The 24,682-nt window shown below is 47.5% G+C and overlaps 1 protein-coding gene across 2 annotated transcripts in view; it reads right to left on the bottom strand.

Moving 5' to 3' along the window:
- Positions 1-24,682, bottom strand: part of SFT2D1 (SFT2 domain containing 1) — a 646,168-nt gene that overhangs the window by 149,534 nt on the left and 471,952 nt on the right. For both annotated transcript variants that reach the window (XM_069607711.1, XM_069607710.1), the window contains one exon: positions 5,613-5,648. In XM_069607711.1, the coding sequence (XP_069463812.1) occupies positions 5,613-5,648 (36 nt within the window). The remainder of the gene's footprint in view (positions 1-5,612; positions 5,649-24,682) is intronic.

Here is a 24,682-nt window from a genome sequence, read left to right as displayed (position 1 = left end):
GGAACACAAGAACAGCAAAGGTTATCCAAGGAAATAAACAGAGGCAATAGTAACTACCCCCATAGACTTACCCGATTACCGCCGGGGGTACTATTCCTCTTCACGGGTCGGCGCAGTCTCCATTGCATCATCGCCCTAAGGGGAACAAAAGGACGACAAGGTGAGACAGCGGGACAATAAGGGGAACTCTTCTCACCGCAATAGACTTACCTAATTTTACCGCCGGTGGCACAATTCCTCGATTTTCATATTTTCTCACCCTGCCTGAATAAGGGTGACAGGCAGCTTACATTCTGGCCTTATTTTATTGAACTGTGTAGGATAAGCCAAATCCTTACCTGAACTTCGTCAGCTACCACGAGGAACTCGTCGCTGGGGTCAAGCTGCAAACTGCAAGGAATCTGACAAGAGTTAAAGTCAGACATGTGAACTCTTACGAACTACATATTTTTTGGAGTCATTGTTCTGGAACTCACTGATTCCTTCGAGCCAGTGAAGCAACTGGTCATCAACGCACCCCTGCGCTCAATGCAGGATGGAGAGCTCATCTTTTCAAACCATCAGGTGAGACTATAGGAGGGGACATCAAGGGTGATCTGTGGGGAGAACAGCGGGTGTGGGGGGAATTTACACTCGACTCCACGGGTGGTTAATTCCCTTTCTCCATTTGCAGAAGGATATTCCTACGGGCCAAGCAAACGAAGCTAGGTGGGCCAGTCCAGTCCGTCATTTCGGCCCTACACGTCACATTGGTGGAGACCGCAGCTGTCCAGTTCAGATCCACGCCTCTGTGGGAGCCAGGTGAGCGTAAAAGATAAACTGGAGTTTCTGTGATGGTATCATGTTTGACTTTTTTAAGTTCAGAGAAAAGTCTAGTTTGTGAAGGAAGTGTCAGGTCTTGGACAGGTGTTCCTGGGCTTGTTCTGGAGAACGTGCCCTGATCATCCAATCATCCAGGTAGGGGTGGACGTGAATCCCCTCTCGAGACTTGCTGCCACCACCGCCATCAACGTGGTGAAAACTCTCAGGGCGGAGGTCAACCCGAAAGGCAGAACTCGAAATTGATAGTGAGAATTGCCAATCGAGAACCTCAGGTACTTCCTGTGTTTGAGATGTATTGGCACATGAAAGTAAGAATCCTGAAGGTCCAATGATACCAACCAGTCTTGGAGTTGGAGAGCCTGAAGGATCTGAGAAATTGTGACCATCTTGAACTTGTCCTTCCTGAGGAACTTGTTCAAGCTTCTCAAGTCCAAGATGGGCCTCAATCCTCCATCCTTCTTTGGTATGAGGAAATATGGGGAATACCAACCCTTGTCCCTCTCCGCTACAGGTACATGTTCTATTACACCTTTCCGTAGCAGGGTTAAGACTTCCTGCAACAGGAGCAGGTCTGGATGTTTGGCAGAGTTGTATCCCGGCGGGTGATTCTGAGATTTCTTTTGAAAAGGAAGGCAGTAACCTTGGGATACTGTTTCCAGTGCCCAAGCATCTGAAGTAATGCCCTGCCATTCTTCCAGATGCTGTGAGATCCTGCCTCCCACCAGGGTCTTGTGGGTCAAAACCTCACAGTGGTTTTGCGGCAGCTGCAGCAGCGGCTGAAGGGACTGTTGCTGGGGCAGATTTAGTACCTTTTCCTCGCCCCAGAGGAAATTTCCTTTGTCCTCTTTGACTGGCCTGTCCCCTTCCTTTTCCAAATGAGGAATAAAATCAAAAGGGACGACCCCTCCAGGTAGATGAGCCTGTGTAAGGGCGTTGTTGAGCTTTTCGTATAGCGGCACTGAGCGATTTTGCCGCCACTTTGGAGATCTGCAGCTTCTACAAACTTTCATCCGCCTTGCTGCCAAACTACCTTGAGCCTTCAAATGGCATATTGAGAAGCCTGGACTGCACATCCGGTGCAAAACTGGACTTCCTCAGCAACGCAAATCTGCGTAGTACCGTACTAGACGCCATAGACCTACTGATACTGTCAGCCGTGTCCAAACCTGATTGAAGGCATTCCCCCGAAGCCTCCTTTCCATCCCTTACTATGGACAGGAACCCTTCACGTTCCTCACCTTCAGGGGTGTGTTCAGCTGCTGTCGTCATACAGTCCCACAGGGTATATGTAAATCTTGCAAGGGTGCAAGTTACATTTGTAGATTTTAAAGCCATGCTCCCGGACGTAAAAATCATTCGAAACCATGCATCAATATTTTTATCATCCCTATCCTTGGGAATTGTAGGATATGCATCATTTCTAGTAGAAGTAGCTGCCTGAACTGCAAGACTTTCAGGTGATGGGTGTTTACTCAAATATTCAGGATCTGTAGAACAGAGCCTATATTTTGAAACTTTATTTATTTATTGCCGGAATAGATTCAGGGTTTTCCCATGCAGTGTTCACCCTCCTTTGTAAAGCTACATGAAAAGGATGTACGGGGTCTTGCTGAGGTCCCCCTGAAAGGATGTCAGTCATATCAGCCTCCTGATAAACAGGTGAATTTCTACTCCATCCCATGAATTTAGTTATCCTGTTCATCAACTTTCTATTTCCCACATTAGCATGCTTAGCCGCGTCAGGCTTTTCAAATTAATATTCTGGAGATGTGTCCAGAACACTTGCTGACTGCAAGCACTCATAAGTCTGCCATCTTAGATTGAGGGTCAATCAACTCCTGAGGGGCTTATTTTGTACCAAATTTCACACCTGCAGGTGTAACATCTTCTGCTGACAAATCTCCCTCATAAATGGAGGACATGGTTCTAAAGAAATCATGTCTATTTTCTGGATGAAATACCTTTTCAGGTGGTGTAGACTTCAACACAGGTGTCGATTTTGTAATTGGCATGAACGAAGACGACAAAAGCGTTGATGGCGTCAACGTTGCAGTCATCACCTTCGATATCGTCGAGGTAATCTGCACCTTCAAAGGAATTGTCTACCCTGAAGTAATTGTCGACACCGTTGAACGAGCCTTCGACACCGTCAACTGTGCAATCAACGTAACCTTTTTGGGATGGGTTGTCGACACCTTGTATTCGACCGCCTTCGATGGAGGCTTCAAGGACGTTTTAGACGATGATTTTGATGGCGTAGAGAGTCCAACGCCATTCTCTCGAGTTCTACCTCTGGTTTTTGCACTGGTCGGCGTTTTTTATGAGGCATCGGGGAAGATTCCCTGGACGACACCCTCGACAATTTTTTGTCGGATTTTCTCATCTTAGATCTTCCCTTGTCACTTTTTGTACGAGTAAGGGCATGGCCTTCGCTAGACTTTTTTGAAGGGGTAAGGGCCACATTCTCAAAAATCTTTAACATAGATGTTCTGAACGCATCCCATTTTCTTGGGGAATCATGTTTTGATGGGCATGCAATGATTTCCTCAGACGATGTCGAGCAAGAGGAAGAGGGAGACCGGTGTCGTCTTTTCTTCGCCTTTTTTGAGGAAGAAGACGAGGACTTCCTAGATCTACTCCTCGACCTAGATTTTTTGTGACTTTTGATGAAGACTCAGCTGAGTCTTTTCTCCCTCTCGAAGAAAACTCAAGGATTCCTCCCCCAACCGCCAGTTTACCTCTCTGTTCCTTTAAGGCCTTATGGGTCATCGACTGACAGGAAACGCACTAGTTTATACGGTGGTCAGACCCGAGGCACCAGAGGCAATTTCGAAGGCGATCAGTCAGCAACATTTTTCTCGCACATTTCTGGAATTTTTTTTATCCAGTCTTCGGCGTTGAAGGATTCGATGAAGACACATTTCTACGAACTGAAGCACCGTTACTCAATCCGAAGCGAAGCTAACGGAAAAACAGAACTGAGGCCAACGGGCGCGCTCGAGGCATTTATACAGAAGATGATGTCGGCACTCGACGGATGCTGCCGAAGGACATTGACGCTGCTGCCTCGAGTGGAGCGCCCTGTGGTGGAGAGAGTGAACAATTTTTCCAAAGCAGCAAAGGAGAAGGTAAGGATATATCTAAGATGAGGAATACGTGGGAGGACAATCCATTCGAAGGATACAGTAGGCTAGATGTCACAATACTCTAAATCTCACAGTGGGCAAAATAGCACAGTAAGCTTCGTATCAAAATGGGCAAGGTAGCACAGTAAGCTTAATATCAAAACGGGCAAAATAGCACAGTAGGCGAATGTGGTAAGACATGAGGGCATAGAGTGGTATTGGACTGCAAGGTAGGATAATGAGGCGAGTTTTGTACGCTCCGGCAGTGTTGGTGACCTCATTTGTCACGGTCGTGCATTATGGTGATTATCTGGTGCTAAATTCTGTAGACTTCGGGGACGGGTCCCCGGGTACAGTGGGCAGAAGACCTTTGCGGTACAGTGTCAGGGAGTTGCACAGATAGTTCGGGATACACGAGTTGGATAAGCGAGTAAAGGACTTTTGTACACATGCGTGAGTAGACGCGATGAGGGACAATGGTGAAGGGAGTGAAAGCGCTCACATGGGCAATGTTGATCTGTGGCTCGCCGTGGCGAACAGGAGCAAACAGGGCCTTCCTCTGTGGGCTAGCTTCCACCTGCTGGCGGAGTTGCCTAGAAAACTAAACAGCCTCGCTATGGGGCTGCGTTGCGTTGGTCATTTTGGAAACAGGTGCCAGTTCGGCCAATGAGCACGTTGCAGATGATAAAGAGTTCAATAAGCTGTGGCAGCAGGCTTCTTAAGGGTAAATTCTGCCACAATGTGGCCTCACCTTTTCAACAAGGTTGCAGGCAAGATGTCAAATCGCACCATGTGCAATGACCACACACACCATTGTCAGAGTTTGTAAATTGGGAATGTTGCAGTGTTCTGGTGTAGGTAAAGAAGCTTATCAATTTTGTCATACACACAAAGCTTCTTGCTGTCCCACTGAAATCAACCCTGGCACACAACTGTATTGATTTAAGAGGTGCAAGCAAATTTAACTAGTTGGAACACTAAGGTCGTAACAGACTGGCTAGAGTATAAATACCAAGCAAAGATGGAGTACTTTCTTTTGCACTTTGTTGTGTGTAAATACGATTTATCTACAGCAACTGATGTTTGCTTATTTTCCCAAAGAAAGGAGCAGACCTAACCAAAACAAGCATATTGCTAGCATTCCATGCATTTGGGAAAAATAATGCTTAGGACAGACACTATCCAAATGTTTCATGTCGGCATTAGTAGAGTACAATTAGATTGAATTAGGAGCATTTCTTGGTGGAAGAGAGACAGCAGTTGAATAGGCAGCAAATGATCAACACTAATAGCAAATGTGGAGAGGTAATATACCAATATTACTGCAAGAATACCTAGTGCCAGATAATCCGATTTTATTTATCAAGCAAAGATTAAGAGCACAACTAGCCAGGGTTCTGAAAACCTTCACCAATAGAAGATAATTGAGCGGCTGTGGAACACTGTTGTAGGTGTACTAAAGAGACTTGGTAACCGAGGAATAATGTAGATGAGAATAAAATGGGCAGCTAAGTGTTTTAAATCTGGTACGGTAGACTTGCAAGATGATCTTACAACTTCAACTATAACCGCTGCAAGCAAAGAATGGATTTTCTTCCAACTTTTAAAATAACTGCCACATATCAAGACAAAAAAACATCTACACCATCAAGATTCTTCACTTACCCAAAACACAGCGCACAGGGTTAACACCAAGCAGGTCTGTGTGAAAAGAGCAAAGAAAGCAGGATTGAGAATATATGTTTAGATAGCAATACTTAGCCACAGAAAGAAACAATTGAAAATCTACATTCGAAGTACACAAAAAAGTTTTGTGAAAATGATTTGTTTCAATAAATAGTTCAATTAAATGCATACAGATAAAAATGTTTTTTCTTTTTCATAGCATCAAGGTATATATTTTAAATTGTAACTTCAGTTGAGGCTTAAAGGTTCAATATTTACATAGGTAAAGAAGCCGATGAACATGTCACATGTAGATTAAAAACAAAAAAAGGCATAAATACTTGATATACAATGTTTGCATATAATATTTCTCCGTGTGCAAGTAAGACAGGTAAATAAACACATACTTTTGCAGACAGGTCAAATTAGTGCCTTAGCCTTCGATAGGAAAAATAAACCGCTGGTCTACGATAAACAGTACAAAGGCAAATTCTTACTGAAAAAGCAATAGCCACAATGCATGCTATCTTCCCAGAAAGGGGAGCCCAAGGATCTTCAATAACTTATAATATTCATTATTAATTAATGTATAACAGGATTCTATGGCAAGTATCCGAAGGACTCTGAGGAGTTAGCATTACTACCCATTACAAAACACCCCACAGAACAGCGGCAACTAATGTTACCTCCAGCCAGCTAGAATATATTTACAAAGGGAGACTGGTATCTTGCAAGAATGCCAATAACGTGAAGACGCTGGCACATGACATCCAGGGTAAGTAGATGCGGACGCTCACTACCAACCTAGGCTCACCATGGTGAAAGGTAGCATCAGCAACGTGAGACAACTTTCAAATGTCAATGAAATCCCAACCATGGTACTGGTTAGTCAGATGTTGTGCCTGCTGTGCCCAGAAACAGCAGAGAAAAAAAAGGAAACTGTTGTAAAAGCAACTCGACAGGGACGTTTTCCAGCTATTTCTGAACATGAAGCAAAAGGTTAATTAACTTCGGCAACATTCTATTTGATTCAGTATTCCTTCCTATCCGCTCTGAAATATTGTCCAGCCACAGACTGATCAGGACCTTTTCCTCAAAGCCACTACGTGGTACTGCATGGCTGCGTAGCAGACGGTCTCGGTGTCCTTGCATGAGAAAGGACTACCAGTGCAGCGACAAATTGACACAGTTCCAGGGGTAGCGGAAGTGACATCACACAGTCAATGGCCTAAGAGGTAGGGATGTCACACACTTCAACCTCAGAAGTGACGTTGCCAATGGAAACACAATGTTGATAAGCTTGCGATTAATAAACTAAAACAAGTGACTAATGCAAACATTTTAACCTTTTGTTACCAATCGTGATTACACAGGTGCCTCCTTGGAACGCCATGGGTGGCGTTCATATAACTTGACAGGAGTAAATGGAGCCACACCAAAATAGACCATGGATCTGCATTCATATGCAAATATATGGCCATTAACCGCAACCTTAAGGTACTTACAGCTTCGCCCTACAGGTAGTCTTATGCTTAATACTGCCTCACATTCCCAGGTGCTTCCATAAAATTCCAAATGTATCCCACTATACAGAGATACTACCATCGCACGGACATGCCAGTTATGTCAAAATGTAATGTACAGCCTGTCCAGCTGCTGCAAATAAACGCAAAAATGCAGCCTGCAACTCCTCAGAAATGTCATTTAATGCCAACTATTATCTCATTCTCCTGGAATTCGACAACATAAGCAAGGTACAGCCTCACACGAGAAAAGCACTACCATTGTATACCAAATGCATCATCAGAAATGTCATCTAATGCTAGTTAATGTCGGGTATCCATCTTATGTTCACCAAATGCACAGTACAGTTTCACATACATGGGCAATGCAATTGGATACCAAGTGAAGCTTTACATGCCCCAGCATCCCATGTAACGCCTGTAAAAACTTCATTTGCACGTTAGGCTCACCATCCTTCCTCAACAATAGAAACCAAATAACCCTCCTCTCCGCCTTTGCTTCCGCCGCCCGACCAGTCAATACCGGAGTTCCACAAGGAGCGTGCCTATCAGCCCCCCTGTTCAACCTTTATATGTCCACCCTCCCAGGAATAATCAGCTTGCACAGTATCCTGTGCTATAACTACGCCGATGACACCCAATTAATCCTAAAACTCCTCAACTCAAACCCAAACTGTCAGCCCGACCTTGCTGCCTGCCTCCTTGCCATTGATCGCTTGATGACCACAAACCACCTCCTCTTAAACCCCACCAAAACTGAAATCATGGTGTGCGGCAACACTGAGCTTCTCCCCCACCCTCTACCCTGGCCAGCATCCCTGGCCAATTCGCCAACCACCTCAACCACAGTAAAAAACCTTGGATGCACTCTCGACTCCAACCTAACCCTCTCTCGCCAAATCAACATCTCCAAGCCCTCCGATTACCACGTCAAAATTCTTAGACGCATTTTTCCATACTTCTCCTTTCCCAACAGACTCGCGACTGTCCTATCTATTGTAATGTCAAGACTGGACTATGCCAACTCCCTCTACCTCGGGGTCCAAACATACCACCTCATTAAACTACAAAGAGCACAAAGCGCTGCAGCCAAACTGCTTCTAGCACTTGGCCCAAGAGACCACACCTCTCCAGCTCTCAGAACTCTGCACTGTCTCCCGGTTGGACGAAGAGTGACATTCAAAACCTTATGCATCTCCAACCAGGCAATGCATAAAACCGGACCTCTATACCTACAGAACAAGCTAAAACCCTACCACCCTCCAAGCACTCTAAGATCAAGCTCTGCCCTCCTCCTAGTGATACCAAACACCAACTCAGTCAGGTTAGGAGGATCATCTTTCTTAGCCTTGGCCCCTACTATCTGGACCTCGCTTCCACCCCCACATTCGACTCACCGAAGACATGTCTTTCCACAAACTACTGAAAACGTGGCTCTAACCTTAAAGATTCGAGGCTTAGAACAAAAGGAATAAATAGCCACTATAAATAGAAACCCAAGGTTGTTGAACAAAGAAAACAAAGAGCAAAGGGAGTCGAGCGAACCGACAGAGACTAAATCGGATAGTGTAACTAAAACAGATAGAGTGCCTATACACAATGTGTTTCAAAGCACTTTAAGGCAAGAAAGGGAACAAGAGAAAATACAACTACATTCTTACAGGCCATAAACAGTAAGGATGTGAAATTAACTATCTTACTCGGCCTGACGACATTTCAGATAGTGCAAGTGCTAAGAAATAGATAAGGAAGGGAGGGGGAGAGTGGGAAGGAAATGAAAACAGACAGGAGACTAACGTACTAGGCCCGATGACATTTCTGGTAGAGCCAGAGGAAAACAAAAGGTGAGCGAGAGGGGTGCAGAAAGGGAGGAGAGGAACAAAACAACTGACTATTGTACTAGGCCGGGCAACGTTTCAGATAGTGCTGGAGGGCGTGGGGGCAAAAGTAAGGGGCTAGGGGAGCGACAGACGAGGTTGCTATCATAGTAGGTCCAGGGACAATTCTGATAGAGTAAATGTATAGAAGAAAGTAAGGGGAGGAGATAGGAAAAGGGAGAGGGAAGGGGAGGAAAGAACAGAGCAAGCAGTCAAAAAGAGTGGAGAAGCAAGAGAGGAGAGCGAATACAATTGCAGAAGTCAGTAGCAACACAATGCTGCAAGCCAGGATACAAGATAAAGATGGAACAGCGTGATTCAGGGCCACCATGAGTACAAGATGCAAAGGAAGTCCAGCATGAGAGTTGAGAAAGGGTGACGCACCGTGAATCAATGAAGTCCATAAAAGTAAAATTCAGCATTGGCCACAAGACGGTGATGGTGAAACCAGAATGTATCAGGACAGACTCCTGTGTGCAGGAAGGGTGGGGTGCACAAGGGAACACAGGGGGTCTAAAGAGGGCGGGGATGGCCTGTTGGGACAGAGGGTGTAAACACATGTTGAGGATGCACCGTTTGACCTTGGTGCTGGGATAGTAGGTTGTGCCAGCACGGGAGACTGATGGGTTCGCACACTGCTAGTCTGCGCGCAGGTGTGGGAACCACGGTTGTCTCGCTCACATGGGAGCAACTAGGATGAGTGTCATCGATTCTCTGTGCATCTTGTGGACCACCTTCCTCATGAGAGGCGTTGGTGGAAAAGCGTAGGTTAACATCCCTGACCAGTTCATCCACACAGCGTTCCCCTTGGAGTCTTGCTGGGGGAACCTGGATGCGAATCCTGGGCATTGTCTGTTTTCGCTTGTGGTGAATAGGTCTGTAGTGGGGAAACCCCACTGTGAGAAGAGGTCTTCTATGACTCCTCTGTGGAGACACCATTCGTGTTCTTCTGGGAGGGATCTCTGCTCAAAGCGTCTGCCAGTGAATTGAGATCCCCTGGAACATGTTGAGATGACAGGTAAATGTTCCGTCTGAGTGCCCATGTCCAAATTTTCGGGGCAAGCCTGGACAGAATTGGCGAACAAGTCCCTCCCTGCTTGTTTATGTAAAACATAGCTGTCATGCTGTCTGTTAAGATCTTCACTGACAGGTTCATCAGGTGGGGTTCGAACGCTCGAAGCGCTCTGAAGACTGCCAGAAGCTCTAGCAGATTGATGTGATTCTTGGCCACTGTGTGAAACCAGAGACCCTGTGCTGTGTGGTGAAGGTGTGCTCCCCACCCCAATAGGGACGCGTCTGTAGTGACTACAGCCTGTATCTCCGGATCAAAAAAAGGATTTCCCCTTTGACAGGTTTTCTCTCGTCCACCAGTGAAGACTTTGTACAAGTGTTGGCTAAACGACCACTAGATCGTCCCACTGACTACTTGCCTGAGACCATTGTTTCGCCAACCATTCCTGCATGGGTCGCAATGCGCAGGCCCGTGTGGGGAACCAGGTAAATACATGACGCCATCATGCCTAGCAAACGCATCACTTTGCGCACCCTTTTCGGACGACCGGGCAGATATTGAGGAATTTGCAGTAGTATATTCCGAATGTCTTTCCTCTGATGGAAAGGCCAACCCCGCGAGTATTTAGGACAGCTCCTAGGAGCTGTTTGGAGGTGCTTGGCACCACCAGGCTTGATTTTTTCTCGTTGATAGAGAAACCCAATTCGAAAGAGGAGGTCGATAGTTCTTTGGATGTTGGATCTGCAAATTACTGGGGTTTCCCCCATGATGAGCCAGTCGTCCAGGTAAGGATACACTGGGATTGCCTCCCTGCGTAGGTGTGCCGCCGCCACCCCCAGTACCTTGGTGAATACCCTTGGAGCCGAGGCTATGCCGAAGGGCAGCACCTTGAACTGGTAGTGCTGACTGTCCACCTTGAAGCGCAAGAATCTTCTGTGCGCTGGGAACATGGAAATATGAAAATAGGCATTTTCATGTCCAATGTTGCCATGTAATCCCCTCTCTTTAGGAGGGGGATTACCTCTTGGAGGGTATTCATGCAAAATTTTTCGGGCTTGACATACTTGTTTGCAGGGCGTAAGTCTAATACTGGGCGCATTGTCAAATCTTTTTTTGGCACAAGGAAGTAAGTTGAATAAATACCCTTGTTTACCTGGTTGCCCGGGACGAGTTCCATCGCGTCCTTTGCTAGAAGATTGACGATTTCCTCGAGGAGGATCTTCTGGTGGTCTAGGGAATGCATCTCGTCTTGGAGGGTGGTTGCGGGGGCGCTCCAGCAGTTCGATGCAGTATCCTGCGGACAGCACCCATCTGTCCGATGTGATCCCTTCCCATGCCTGGGTGAAGTTGGTTATGCGCCCCCCCTACTGGGGATGCGTGGGAAGGGACCCTGGGAACGTCACTGTTTGCCGGGAGGCGTACCACCTCTGGCTGGGCTGCCTCTTCCTCTACCACAGCTCCTTTTATTACCTCTGCCGTAACTTTGGGTAGTCTGTTGGTTGCCGCCCCACGATGTACTCTGCACCTGTGTGTAATTGGAGCCCTTCTGGGAATTTTGGCTGCGTGAGCGACGAAAATTACTATTCCCTCTTTGGTTCGTGGGCTTATTAGTCAATTGTCCCAGGGATTTAAGGGTATTGTACTCGTCTTTGGCAGTTTTGAGTGCCTCCTCTACTGCTTTGCCAAACAAGACATTTGGTTCCACTGGCATGTCGATAAGGGTAGCCTGGGTCTCGGGTTTAAACCCTGACTGTCTAAGCCAAGCATGCCTCTTAATGATGGTGCTCTCTGCTATGAGCCGGCCTGCATTATCTGTGGCGTCAAAGGTCGTCTTTAGAATGCATCCTGACACGGCTCTACCCTCCGACGCTATCTGGGCTAACTGGCCCTTTAATGGTTCCGGTGCGGAGTCAATGAGAGCAGCTACCTGCTCCCACTGGTGGCAATTATAGCTTGCCAGCAGAGTGGTGGTATTGGCGATTCTTGCTTGGTAAGCGGAAGTGGAGTCCAACTTCCTTCCTAGCCCATAAATCCTTTTGTTCTCCTTGTCTGGGGGAGCCTCAGATGCTGACAGAGGTGTCCCCGCTCTTTTCCTGGTGTTAGTGACTACCAGTGAGTCGGGCTTAAGTTGACCCCTTATGTAAAGTGGGTCTGACTGGGCGGCCCTGAACATCTTTTCAATTCTGGGGTTTACAGCCCTGGTGAGATTAGGGGTGAGGAGGGAAGGATCAATTCTGCGTTGTATGGACTTCAGAATTGGAATGGCTTGGGCAATGGGTTTCTTGTCTCTCACGATCTCCTCTGCAAAGTCCCTCTCTTCTTGCGTCCCCTGAGAGTCTATGTGGAAGTGCTCAGCAGCTCTAGCTCAGACCTCATTTAGAAGGGGCTAGTTATCTACTGGAAAGTCAGTAACCTGTGGTTCTTTGCAAACAGGAGAGTCTTTATTGTAGACTGAGGGTACTTGGATCCTGAAGGAGTAGCGTTGTCAGGGGTACTCTGATAACTGAGAAAATGTTCTGGGTTTCTTTTTGTAGAAATTAGCCAAGGAAGACATTCTCCTCATTACCCGGTCTATGTCCTCAGCGCTCCATTCTCTGGAGCTGGGGATGACAACTTCCTGTTGAGGTGGTACTTCTATTCCCATATCCTGAGGAGTGGAAGGGATACGTTTGGGTTTAGAGACAGGGAAAGGGATCTATCCTTATCTGAAGACTTGTGTCTGTCTTTGTGTACCTGGGGTGCAGAAGTTGTGTGATGACTTTTTCTGCTGTTCCCCCCCCCCCGAGTAGAAGAGTGTTTTCCTGATGTTTTGACCTTTTTCCGAACCTTTCGACGCCTGGCGTCGAGATTCGGGGGTGTCTAGGGTACTCTCTGAATATTTCGAGTGTGCACGTCGACTTTTGGAGACAGATGCCGAACGGGCTGCCAGAGCCGACTAAGCGTGCAGCTTGTGGGTGGAGGTCGGATTCGTCATCTGACGAATATACCTCTGTGACTTTGGGGAGCAAGGCACTTTTGGCAACTGGACGGTTGCGGTGCGTCGTGCGGCGATCTCGACCTGGAACGCCCAGAGGACACCGATTCTGTGGACCACTCTCTATGTGCCTCTTTATTCCCAGAACTCGACACGTGTGTCGAGTCTCGGTTGGCCTTAGTGTGTTTATGTGTAGTAGTTTGGGTAGCGCTTGTGTCGCCGGGTGTGGTCCCCATAACTGCCCCGCCAGACAATCCTCCGAGGTCTGGGACTAGCGTTTGGGCGTTTTTCGACAACCCTGTGCCCTCGCCGTCCAAAAGTGCGGCGTCGCTGCCATCACTGAAGGCACCCACCGCTTCGATGGTCTCGAGCTGCCTGGCGTGGTGGGCCCAACGTTTAGTGGAGCGGCCCTTTAGTGTTTTTGCCTTAAAAAGGCTACACGCTCTGCAGTTAGCTTCGGGGTGGGTCCCTAGGCAAACAGATTACAGGTGGCGTGTTTGTCAACCCAAGGGTACTTGCGGTTGCACTTGGGGCAACATTTTAATGGAGTATTCTCCATGTGTCACCTTAATGCAGCGGGCTAGTGTATGTAGGAAATGATAATAATGAGTATGAGTAGGTTTCCACCCCCCACTCTCCCTACTTGCAGGGCCGAGGCCAGAGTCCTTCCGAGGCCCAATGTCCGTCGTGCAGTCTTGACGGTTGTTTGTTCTTCGTTCCGGCGTCGATCTTCGATATCTCGATGTAAGGGTGAAAGAACGGGGACATTTAAATGTTTAGCAAAATGGCAGAAAGCCAGGGAGCTCCGCAACTATGCTTCCGACAAGTATGGTGGAAGAAAAACAATCTGAGGGTCCTATACGCGTGAGGGATCAGGAGTACAGTGGACGTCACACTAGGGATAGTATTACTGGCACGCCTTGTGTCAAATTCAATTTTCGAGTTTCGAAAAAACTGTAATACTCTGCAGCTTCCACTAGATGCTGGCCTATGCACAGCATGTGATCTAAGCAGATTCCACAAGCCTCAGAAATATATATATATATATAAGTGTAAAAGTTCTGGGTGCCTCTCTACTGAGAACAAACACAGCCAAATAACCTGTTCTACAGTTATGGTCCCATTAGGCAGGGTCTACAGAGATGCTTTAGCTCACTGTACCCATCACAAAGGAGAAATATCCTTTTATGTATCAGTCTGGCCCCACCCACCTAGTCAGTCCAGCACCGAAATGCTGGGCACGTCTCCTCTGAATAAGAGTACCAATAACAAACCCCAGACATGCGTTTCGGCCGTGTTGGGCCTCATCAGTATGGTATTGTTTATTTATAAAGCGCCTATATGCAGGCAAGTGTTTCAAAGCGCTCAAGGAGGGTGGGAACATGGGGGGAAAAAAAGTAGCTCAGGGCCCTTGAAATTCTGAGACGATAGTAGTCTGCAAAGGCAGAGTAAGTGCATAAAATACATTTAACAGTTGAGACACAGCAAATAGGCCTGACAGCGATTCAGCAGTTTTAACAGTGCAATTAAGGGGTGAAGACCAGAAAGAACAGACAGACTATCTTCAGGCACGGTGCATTCGCATCGTGCAAGTGCACAGGCGGTCGGAGGGAGGGGGAGGTTCAAGTTCACCCGGTAAGGTACAGACTGGGGTAAGTGCAGAGAGAGAGTCACTCTCTAGGGTTATTTCTCAAGTGCAGAGAAAGTGGGTGGGGTTTAGGGCCCTGAGGCAAGTGCGAGAGAGGACTGGCGGGGGTGCCCGGGACCTGAGAGACTGAGGTACACCAGGCAGCCAGTCAGCAAGCTGTAAGAAAAAGGAGGGCAAAAGGGAAAGAGCCGAGAGCTAAGTTAGCAGGGTAGAGGGAGGGAAGAGAGGAAGGTCTTGGGGAGTTTCCGGAACTTAAGAAGATCAGGCTCAAGACGGAGGGCGGCAGGGAGGCTATTCCAGAGGGAGGCACCTACTGAGGAGAAGGATCTCCCTCCAAATCTCTGCTTGGAGAACTGGCTCACTTGCAGAAGGATGAAGGTAGATGAGCGGAAGGCTCGTGAGGGACAGTATTTAGGGAGGCAGCTTTGCAGGTAGGTAGGTGCCAGGCCCTATGGACAATGCATAAGGCCTTCAACTTGATCCTTGCAGCCACGTGGAGCCAGTGAAGGGATTTCAGCGCCAGAGAGATGTGGTCGCTGGGCTTGAGGCCAAGGATAAGTCTTGTGGTTCTGTTCTGATTGAGTTGCAGAGGGTGCAGGGTAAAAGGGAGGTTGAGGAAGAGGCGGTTGCAATAATCCAGCCTAGAGAGAACCAAGGCTCTGGAGACAGTGAGCCGCTGGGGGAAAATAAGAAAAGGTAGTGTACCTCTGAGGAGGTGTAGCTAATAGTTTGACGTTTTAGAGATGTCTGAAATGTGAGAGAAGAAGGAGAGAGTGGAGTCGAAGATGACCAAGGTTATTTGCCTTGCAAGTGAGTGCGGCGCCGGTCCAAGGGAGGCCGGCCAGAGTGATAGTGGAAAAGCAGGAGCAGGGATCCCAATTCCAACAATCTCAGTCTTGCTGGCATTGAGGCAGAGGTTGTTTGTAGCACACCTTGACTGAATAGCGGACAGTCAGATATGAGCAAGGAGGAGGAGGAAGCGGCTGAGGGTAGCCTGAAAGATAGTTGCGTGTCATCCGTGTAACACTGGAAGTTAGAGGTGAAAGTGGCAGTCACACGTGCCAGGGCAGCCACATAGACGTAGAAGAACTAGGGGAATACATTAGATCCCTGGGGAATGCCATACGTTTGCTGCTCAAATTGAAAATTGGGCAATTAATAATGCTGATTCAAATGTGGTTACCCCTTGTTTGTGAACCATGCCACTGTTTCCTCATGCCAACCCGTTGATAAATGCATACCCCCTTTCATGCTCCTGCAGTAATTAAGCCATAAGATCATTCTCACAGTAAAGCCTTCTATGCTCCCTGCAATCCGAAAATGTACCAAAATTCAGCTGTAAACTCTGCCTCTGTATGTTATGTTAATTATTTTATAAAGCGCACGCTCATCGAAGCATCTTGGCGCTAAAGTAAACCGGAGGGATTTAGAGACCAGACAATAAAGATATTAAAAACAAAAACGTTAACAATCGCCGGAAAGCGAGATGATTTTTAGTAGCCCTAAATTGGGCAGGCAGAGAGTTCCAAAATTTGGCAGCCACCACAGAGAAGGAACAGCCGCCCACAAGCTCAAAGTGGTAGCGAGGGAATCACAAGAAGACAGAAGCCCTTAGAGCGTAGTTCCCAAGATGGCACATAGGGGCAAAATTTGTCCTGGAGATATTCCGCCCCCAGACCATAAAAGGCCAGATGCACTATCACAAGTGATTTAAATTGGACCCATTGAAGAACAAGGAGCCAATGCAATGATCAGAGAACAGGGGAAATATGGGCACCATATGGGTTACCAGTGCAAATACATGCAGCATAATTCTGGAAAAGCTGCAGACGATTAAGGAGGTACAAAGGCTGGGCTAGGAAGAGGGAATTACAATAATCCCGTTTACTGAGGACCAGAGAAGCCAGCACGAAGGGCCTCAATCGAACAGGAAGAAACGGAGGAACCTTACGAAGAACACGCAGCTGAAAGAATCCTGCTTTGCAGACGGCCCCAACTTGGCCATCCATTAATAAGGAAGCTGAGAGGATCACTCCCAAATTATTTACCTCGGTGACCAGAGAGGGACATGGATACAACCTCCGTAGGCCAAAAAGCTGGGAAGCAAGTCAGAGTGGACGAGGGACCAATTGCCCGTGGGCCGTGTCTGGGGGGGGGGTGGGGTAGAGCACCAGGACCGCGGTGTTATCCCCATTTAATTTCAGCCAGTTACTGCCCATCCACTCATTCACAGCCAACAGGCAGCTCCTAAACTGTGACGCGATGCCCAGCTGGGTAGAATCCAGCCGGACGATTATTTGCGTGTCATCAGCATAGGAGTAACACCTGAAGCTGAAGGAGCAGATGAGCAGAATAAGAGGACGGATATAGAGGTTAAAAAGGGCCGGGGACAAGGCAGAGCCCTGGGGCACCCCACACAACAGAACCACAGCGGCAGAGATAAAAGGATGCCAGTGTCGGTGTCAGAGTACGGTCGGCTAAGGAGGCGAACCAGGCCAAAACCTGGCTGGAAATGCCAGCCCCCACGAGCCGTTACAGTAGTACCAACTGGTCCACTGTATCGAGTGCTACCAAGTATTTGCTGCTACTAACCTGCTTTGCGCCTTCACACATGACTGTCTCGCCTTGTTCTGCTCTCGACTACAGAAATGTTTCTACTCCCTACTTGCTACCTGTTCTAACCGATGTACACACCACTCACCTTATCCCAGCATTAACACACCCCATACTTACCACAAGCTCTTGCCTCCTGTTCCATATCTGTATTTGATAATTCAGTAGGTAACCTAGGAACATGCCACACTAGCCACTGCAGTTACCCTCTGCAGCACCTGCTCCCACCACCATTTTGCCTGCCCTTAGCTGTATTGGCACCCTTTCTTATCTGGTTAGCCAGGGGTCTGCCTCTACTCTTCAACCTGCGCAACCAGAGTCCTCTGACATCTCCCAGTCCATTACTAGGGCTCCAAATATGCATACTCAGTTTTGGCCTCTCCCGTCACACTACCGCTCCTCGCACTCTCAAGCACTAACAATTCGTCACTGATCCCCATCTGTGTTTGCCACCAATACCAACCTGATGCTATTGCCATCTGGTGCCCTCAACATGCCTACTTCTCCGCCCTGATCGCCTACACCCACTCAGTTCAAGAACAATGAGCCTCACCAAACCTGTGCACCTTTCCTCTCCTGGTGCCCATACTTTTACCTGCCTCTCCCATGCACACACTGTTCCAGGTCTTGGTACAGTACGCTTACACAGACTCAGTTGAAGAACTGGCCTAGCCAACCCTGGAGACCAATGCACTACTCATTTGCCTCACTCCCCTACTACACCTCCATCTACTACCTCATTCTCGCCCGATCCAGTCACCAGCCCACCTACCGTACCACAGCAAACAGTCTCTCAAATGTGCCCTTATAAATACAAGATCACTTGGTGCTCATGCAGTGGATATTAAAAACCTAACCCTTGAGACAAACCTGGAAATCCTCGGATAAATTATTTTTTTCGAAAATATTTTACTTAATGGAGAAGTGAGCCAATTTATTTCACCTACTTTTTTTTTTTTAATTTAAGCCCCCCCTCATACCCTCTTTACCCATCCCAAGTCTTGTGAGTATTGCCCACACTCTACAACATTCACAAAGCTCCTGTTTGACTACCTAGATTACCTAGGCATCATTTACACTAAGTATGCAGATGATACGCAGACTCTACCTATTCACCCAGAACTGGATGGCACAAAATGAACTCTGTCTTAACAACGATGAGACATAGCTCCTGCTGGTAGGCAGCCAATCAAACTGGACCCTAAATATAAATCCTTTTCCATTGACGTTAACACCATTATCGTCCAAAAATAAGTAAAAAATCTGGGAGTCTATCTGGACTCTTCTCGTTCCTTGCCTATGCAAGTCAACACAACAGCCTCAGTGGCAGCCTACACAGCAAAACTCATCACTGCATGTAGACCCTGCCTCACCACAGACAACTGCACCACACTTGCCAGAGCCCTCATGCCTCGACTACTGCAACGCCTTATTCATTAGTTACTCCGCTAGCAACATAAAAAGATAACAAGTCATTCAAAACAACGCCGTGCTTTGAACAACCCTAAGGAAGAACGTCTCGGCAGATAGATGCAATGCCCACTGGCTCCCAATCCAAGACTGTATTAGATTAAAAAATCCTCTCCATCACGCATAAATGCCTCCACAACACAGCACCTAAATACCTCGTCATGAAAATCTCCACCTCTCATTCTGACTGACCCACTAGAGCCTCAACATCTCACCTCCTCTGCACACTGAAATTCTAAAGAGCCAAAGCTGGGAGCTGAAGCTTCCCAGTCATGGTGACAACAGTGGAACACCCTACCTGACATCAGATCAGAACCATCACAAACAGCCTTCCGCAAAAAGCTTAAAACTTGTCTATTCAAACAAAGCCTCTGAAAAACATAGCTCCTCCACCTACCTCATGTATGCCTGCAAACTAACTAAAGTATGCTGCACTGTATATCTATCTGAAACCTGCTTTTAACCAGCGCCCAGATGCCTCCAGGATTGGCGAGCTATACAAATAAAAAATACACGCATACCCTTAACCCACACCCCACCTATTATGCACTATACATATACTGCATTAACCTCCATTTGTAGTCAAATGAATCCTGTCAATTCTCCTTAGGTGAAATTGTATTCAGTTAAATCTAAAGCAACGGACAGCCTCACCATCACAGAGTCCTGGCTACATGCCGCCTCTGGCCCCATGCTCACCCTAGCCATCCCCACCAGATTTTACCATATACAGATCGGACCGGCTTGTTGGTGCAGGTGGCGGATTTCCAATTTCATTGTCAAATTGTCCTTGAAATTCAGCATCTCCCCTCTTCCCCCTAGTCCAGGGTATGAAATGTTATTACTTAGGCGAACAACCAACCCACATACTACAGTGAACTGGCTACTGATCTATAGACAACCCAATGGACCCGATCTAGACATTCCACTGCTCATCACCCCACTTCGGCAGCCGCTCACCAACTGTATTATTCTAGGAGATCTCAATCTTGGCTTTAATGACGCCATTGATACCAAAGCATCTGCATTCCCCACTGCACTCAGTGACATGTGTTTCTACCAACTCATCTCTGTCCCCACTCGCATGAAATTTCGTACCCTCGACTGAATACTCACTGCTAATGCAAACAAAAACAAACATCGGATCCATTCACCCATTCTCATGGTCAGACCATTTTCTAATCAACTTTAATCTCTCACTACTTTTGTGGGCAACCCCCACCTTGCCATTAAGCCCCATCTACGTCCATAACACAAGTAACCTAAAGCATGAGGATTTAAAAACCACCCCTCCTCACTGCACTTTATCCTAATGTTACATCTCTCCCACAATTCGCACAAGACCTTGCCAGTCACTACCACCCGGCCTTCTCCAAGCCCTTGACCAAATAGCGCCAATGAAACCCAAAATCCCCAAAACTCCCAAAGCCAAAAACATCTGGTTTTCTGAGGAGCTGGTTTTGCTACGCCGAGATAAAAGAGCCCTCGAACACCTGTGTAAAAAACACTCTACAACAAACTGCCAGGCACTTGCCACAGCAGTCTCACAATACAAGAAAGCTGTGGTGACTTACAAATCCAACAGCTACAATGACAGAATTGCCAACGCCAGTTCCAATAGTAAAGAACTATTTACTATCCTTCGACAGCTGGAAACTCCCATCCCTCCTACTGCTGGTTCACGCTCAGATAAAAGCTCGGTGTAGCACAATCCAAAATGCCCTCACACAAAAAATTGACTCTATTCTTGCTAAAATTAGCCATAAAAAGCCTTACTTGCCAGCAAAGCTCCATCGCTTGACCCACCAGTTCCCCTACCCCAAAGTCCCCCTCTTCACCTTCTCACAAGTCACCCACAAGCTTGTAGCAGACACCATCAGGACACAAACCATCTAATTGCAAAGGCGAGGCTTGTCCAGCCCACATAGTCAAACTCATGTATTCCTATCACCGCAGACTTCGCCAATGTCTCCTTCTCCTCAAACTATGTGCCTACCTCAATCAAAAAAGCCTGGGTTTCTCCCCTATTAAAAAAGCCCCCGCTTGACCCATCCACCGCCACCAACTACCGCTACATCACCACTGTCTCTTTCCTGCTTAAAATACTAGACCGCCTGGCCTACACCCAAGTCCAGCAATTCTTGGAGGCCAACCTTCTGCTTGGTAAAAGGCAATCTGGGTTCTGCCCCAAGCACAGCACAGAAACAGCCCTATTGGACTTAAAGATCCAAATGGATGTCATCCGTGACTCTGGCAAACTAGCAATGCTGCTCCTACTAGATTTATCAGTGGCCTTTGACCTGGTCGAGCTCCTCCAACACGTTCACTTCTCTCAGGAAGCTACTCTTTGGATTAACTCCTTCCTTAGCGGTACTACTACACAAGCCTTCATAGGAGACACAGCAGAAGACGCTATCCCGGCCTCTCTTGGGATCCCGCATGGCTCCTGCCTCTCCCTGACCCTTTACAATACCTACACCAAACCACCCTTTGATCTCCTTGACGCAAGAGACAATCTACACTAATTGTGCAGATGATGCACAAATCCCCATCCCCCTCTCCAGTGACCATATCTGACTCTAGAAAAATCTAGAAAGCTTACAACACTATCCAGAACTGGATGGCCACACAACCTCTGCCTCAATGAGAAAACTCGGCTCCTCATCAAAGGCACACCGCACCAAACACCTGGCAGCCTCCTCCTCATCCTCAATCGATGGCAAGCCCATCCCTGTGCTGAAGAAAATAAAATCTCTAGGAGTACATCTTGAAGCTGACCTCTCCATGTCCAGACATACCAATGCCTTTGCCTCATCCACTGCCTAGACTGCAAGACTTCTCACTCAGCAGACAGTTGCTCTGCCCCAGCAACTGCCTCACTCTCGCTCGTGCTCTTATCCTTTCCAAACTTGACTATTGCAATATCCTGCTGATGGGTATCTCCGCTAAAAATCTAAACTACAACTGCTTCAAAACAAGGCTCTCCACTCTACCCTTGGCCTTAAACGTTATCATATCTCAGCTTCCAGAAACGCAGTACATTGGCTCCCAATCAAACCCTGGGTTGTATTTCAAACCCTTTCCCTCACCATTGTGTGCACAGTGGGTCCCCTCAAGACCTGAACAATTGCATCTCCAAAACAGCCCACAGTCGTACCTGACCCTAAGATCCAGCTCCAGCATTTCCGTGCCTACTCCTTGCTAAAAAACGAAAAAAGCAGCGAGTTTCTGTGTTACTACACCTTTCCTCTGGAACCTCCTCCCACCATTGATCAGAAATGAGCAATCATTCCCTGCCTTTAAAAAATCTTGTCAAGGCATGGCTATTCGACAAATACTAGTAATTTTTTTCCTACGGACGCTGGTCTACAGCATTTATGTTTTCATTCTCTAACTATGTACACGCACTGTAACTAACGCTGACACCTCCGGGTCTGGGCGTTTCAAAAATGTAATAAATATACAAATGTGCACAATTTGTAGTAATCATCCATGACTGGTGAGGGGCAAGGGTTGCATTGTGGGACAAGGTCAGAGAGCTGATTCTGTCAAGAAGGGAGGATTACTCGTCCTGGGGTAGGAGGCTTACCACATTAAGTCCCTGAGCAAGTCCGGCCCAAGAGGCAGTATGCAGAAATTGGCAGGGCCCCATTCGCTGCTCCTTCACATGCCAGCATGTGTGAACTGAGTACCACCGATGATCAACCCATACCTGCACTGCCCAATTCGGTCCAGTTTCTTGGTTTATTCTTTAGAGCTTCCAATACCAGCAGTGGAACCCTTCCTTGGACAACCCGACCCAAAGAGAGAAATGCAGAGAGGACAAAGAGAAAACTGGGCAGCTAACCCTTGGTTCCCTTATATGTAATTAGAAATTTCTCAAAGTCTGTTAGGTCCCGCCTAAGAGTGTCACCCCCATCTGTTTTCTGTGAGGGCCCCCTTAAATTGCAGATATCGGAAAGGGGAGAGGTTGTTGAGTCCCAGCACCTCGTTCAGGTCTCCCAGGGATATAAATGTTCCGTCCACCCAGAGCTGCCCTGCCCTGCTGAGACCCGCTTCATACCATTGCTGGAAGGCTAGTGGTTCATCAATACCCTCCCAAAGTGGGGAGCCCAGATACAGCTTAAGGGTGAGGGCCATGTTGTGAGCCATCTGAGGTAACCCCCTCTTTCCAAATGGATCACAGTACCCCCACAACTGGATGTATCAAAATTCTCCTCGGGATGCGCGCCTTGGGGACCCACAACCATTCGTCCAGAGTATCCGGGGCGAAGAGCGCATTGTCCAATGCTACCCACTGTTTCTTCGGGCCCCTCGCGAAGTGGTCAACCAGAATTTGCAGTTGTGACACCTTATAATGTGTCTAAGTCTGGGAAGTTCACTCCACCCTCGTCTTTGGGTCTTGTCAGTATATTATAGGTGATTCTATGGGACTTTCCAGCCCAGAGGTAGTGAAGGAGGGCCCTTCTAACCTCTAGGAGGAACGGCTTCGGTATCTGGGTCGGCAACATTTGGAATAGGTACAGGAACTTGGGGAGGATAACCATTTTAATTGAATTGAGGCGTGCCATCCATGAGAGGCCAGACTTAGACCATTGCTCCAAGTCCCGCTTAACCTCTGACCACAAGGGCAGGTAATTAACACTGAAGAGATTGGCCAGGTCAGGTGGTATCTGGATCCCCAGGTGACAGAATCCCCCAGCTTGTTTACAGAAGGAAAGGTCCTCAATATACTGCCTCTCAACCTCGTTGAGCTGTCCCACCATGAATGCGACTGACTTCCCTAGGTTAACTTTGTAGCCTGCAAAGGCCCCATATCGTTCCAGGCTGTTCAGTACCTCGGGGACAGAGTGAATTGGGTTGGTGAGATATAGCAGCACATCGTCGGTAAATAGGCTCACCTTACAGTTGGTGTCCCCTATCTTGATACCTGGAATATTATTGTTTCCCCTAATCGCTATGGCCCAGGGTTCCATCACTAATGCATATATGAGGGGGGATAAAGGGCAGCCCTGCCTCGTGCCCCTTTCCAATGGAAAGGTCATTGATTCACCACCACCCTTGCTGAGGGGTTAGAATAAAGGGCGGCTATCCACCCTTGCCACTTTGGCCCCATTCCCATGGATGACAGAACCATCTCCATAAAAGCCCAGCTCACCCTGTCAAACGCCATATCATATAGGAGAAGAGCACCCTCTGTTCTCACTACTCTTGAGCTTAATATGTGAATAGTTTTGCGTATACTATCGGCCCCCTGCCTGTTTAGCACAAAACCTACTTGGTCTGGATGGATCAGTCGGGGGAGAGACTGTTCCAGGCGTGTTGCCAGGATCCTGGCAAAGATCTTTGCGTCGGTGTTCAGAAGAGAGATGGGCCTATAAGAGCCACATTCCGCCGGATCCTTACCAGGCTTTGGTATCACCGTAATCATGGCCTGTAGGAACATCGGTGGGATGGTCTCTGGGGTCCTAATTTGATTAAAAAGCTTGGTTAGGAGTTTTATCAGCACAGATTGGTTTTGTATGAAGTCAGTTGTATACCCATCCCCTCCCGGGGTCTTTCCCACCTTTAGCCGTTTAATAGCCCCCTCTACCTCTTCCTCCATATTTCCCTTTCCAAGGCCTCCCTCTCTGGGTCTGTGAGCTTGGGTAGGGGGTGATCGTTGAGGTATCTTCGGATCTCATCTGGGGATACACCTTCCTGTTTGGTGTACAGTTTTCTATAGAACCCTACAAATAGGTCAGCTATATGTACAGTTTTTGTTTGAACCTTGCCCATCCTGTCCCCGATACCCTCAACCCGTCTGTCCGCTCTATTTCCCCTCAGCCTGTGTGCCAAAAGGGCCCCTACCCTGTCCCCTTTCTCGTAGTATCTTTGCTTGGTGGATCTCATTTTATTGACCACTTCTCCAATTAAGACTGTGTGTAGGGCTTGTCTTTTTTCCTCTCATTTC

Source organism: Ambystoma mexicanum, chromosome 4q (assembly GCF_040938575.1).
Source record: "Ambystoma mexicanum isolate Mex_15411 chromosome 4q, UKY_AmexF1_1, whole genome shotgun sequence".
Taxonomy (NCBI): domain Eukaryota; kingdom Metazoa; phylum Chordata; class Amphibia; order Caudata; family Ambystomatidae; genus Ambystoma; species Ambystoma mexicanum.
The sequence above is the reverse complement of the archived record's forward strand: the minus strand, read 5'-3'. Positions and strand labels throughout refer to the sequence as shown.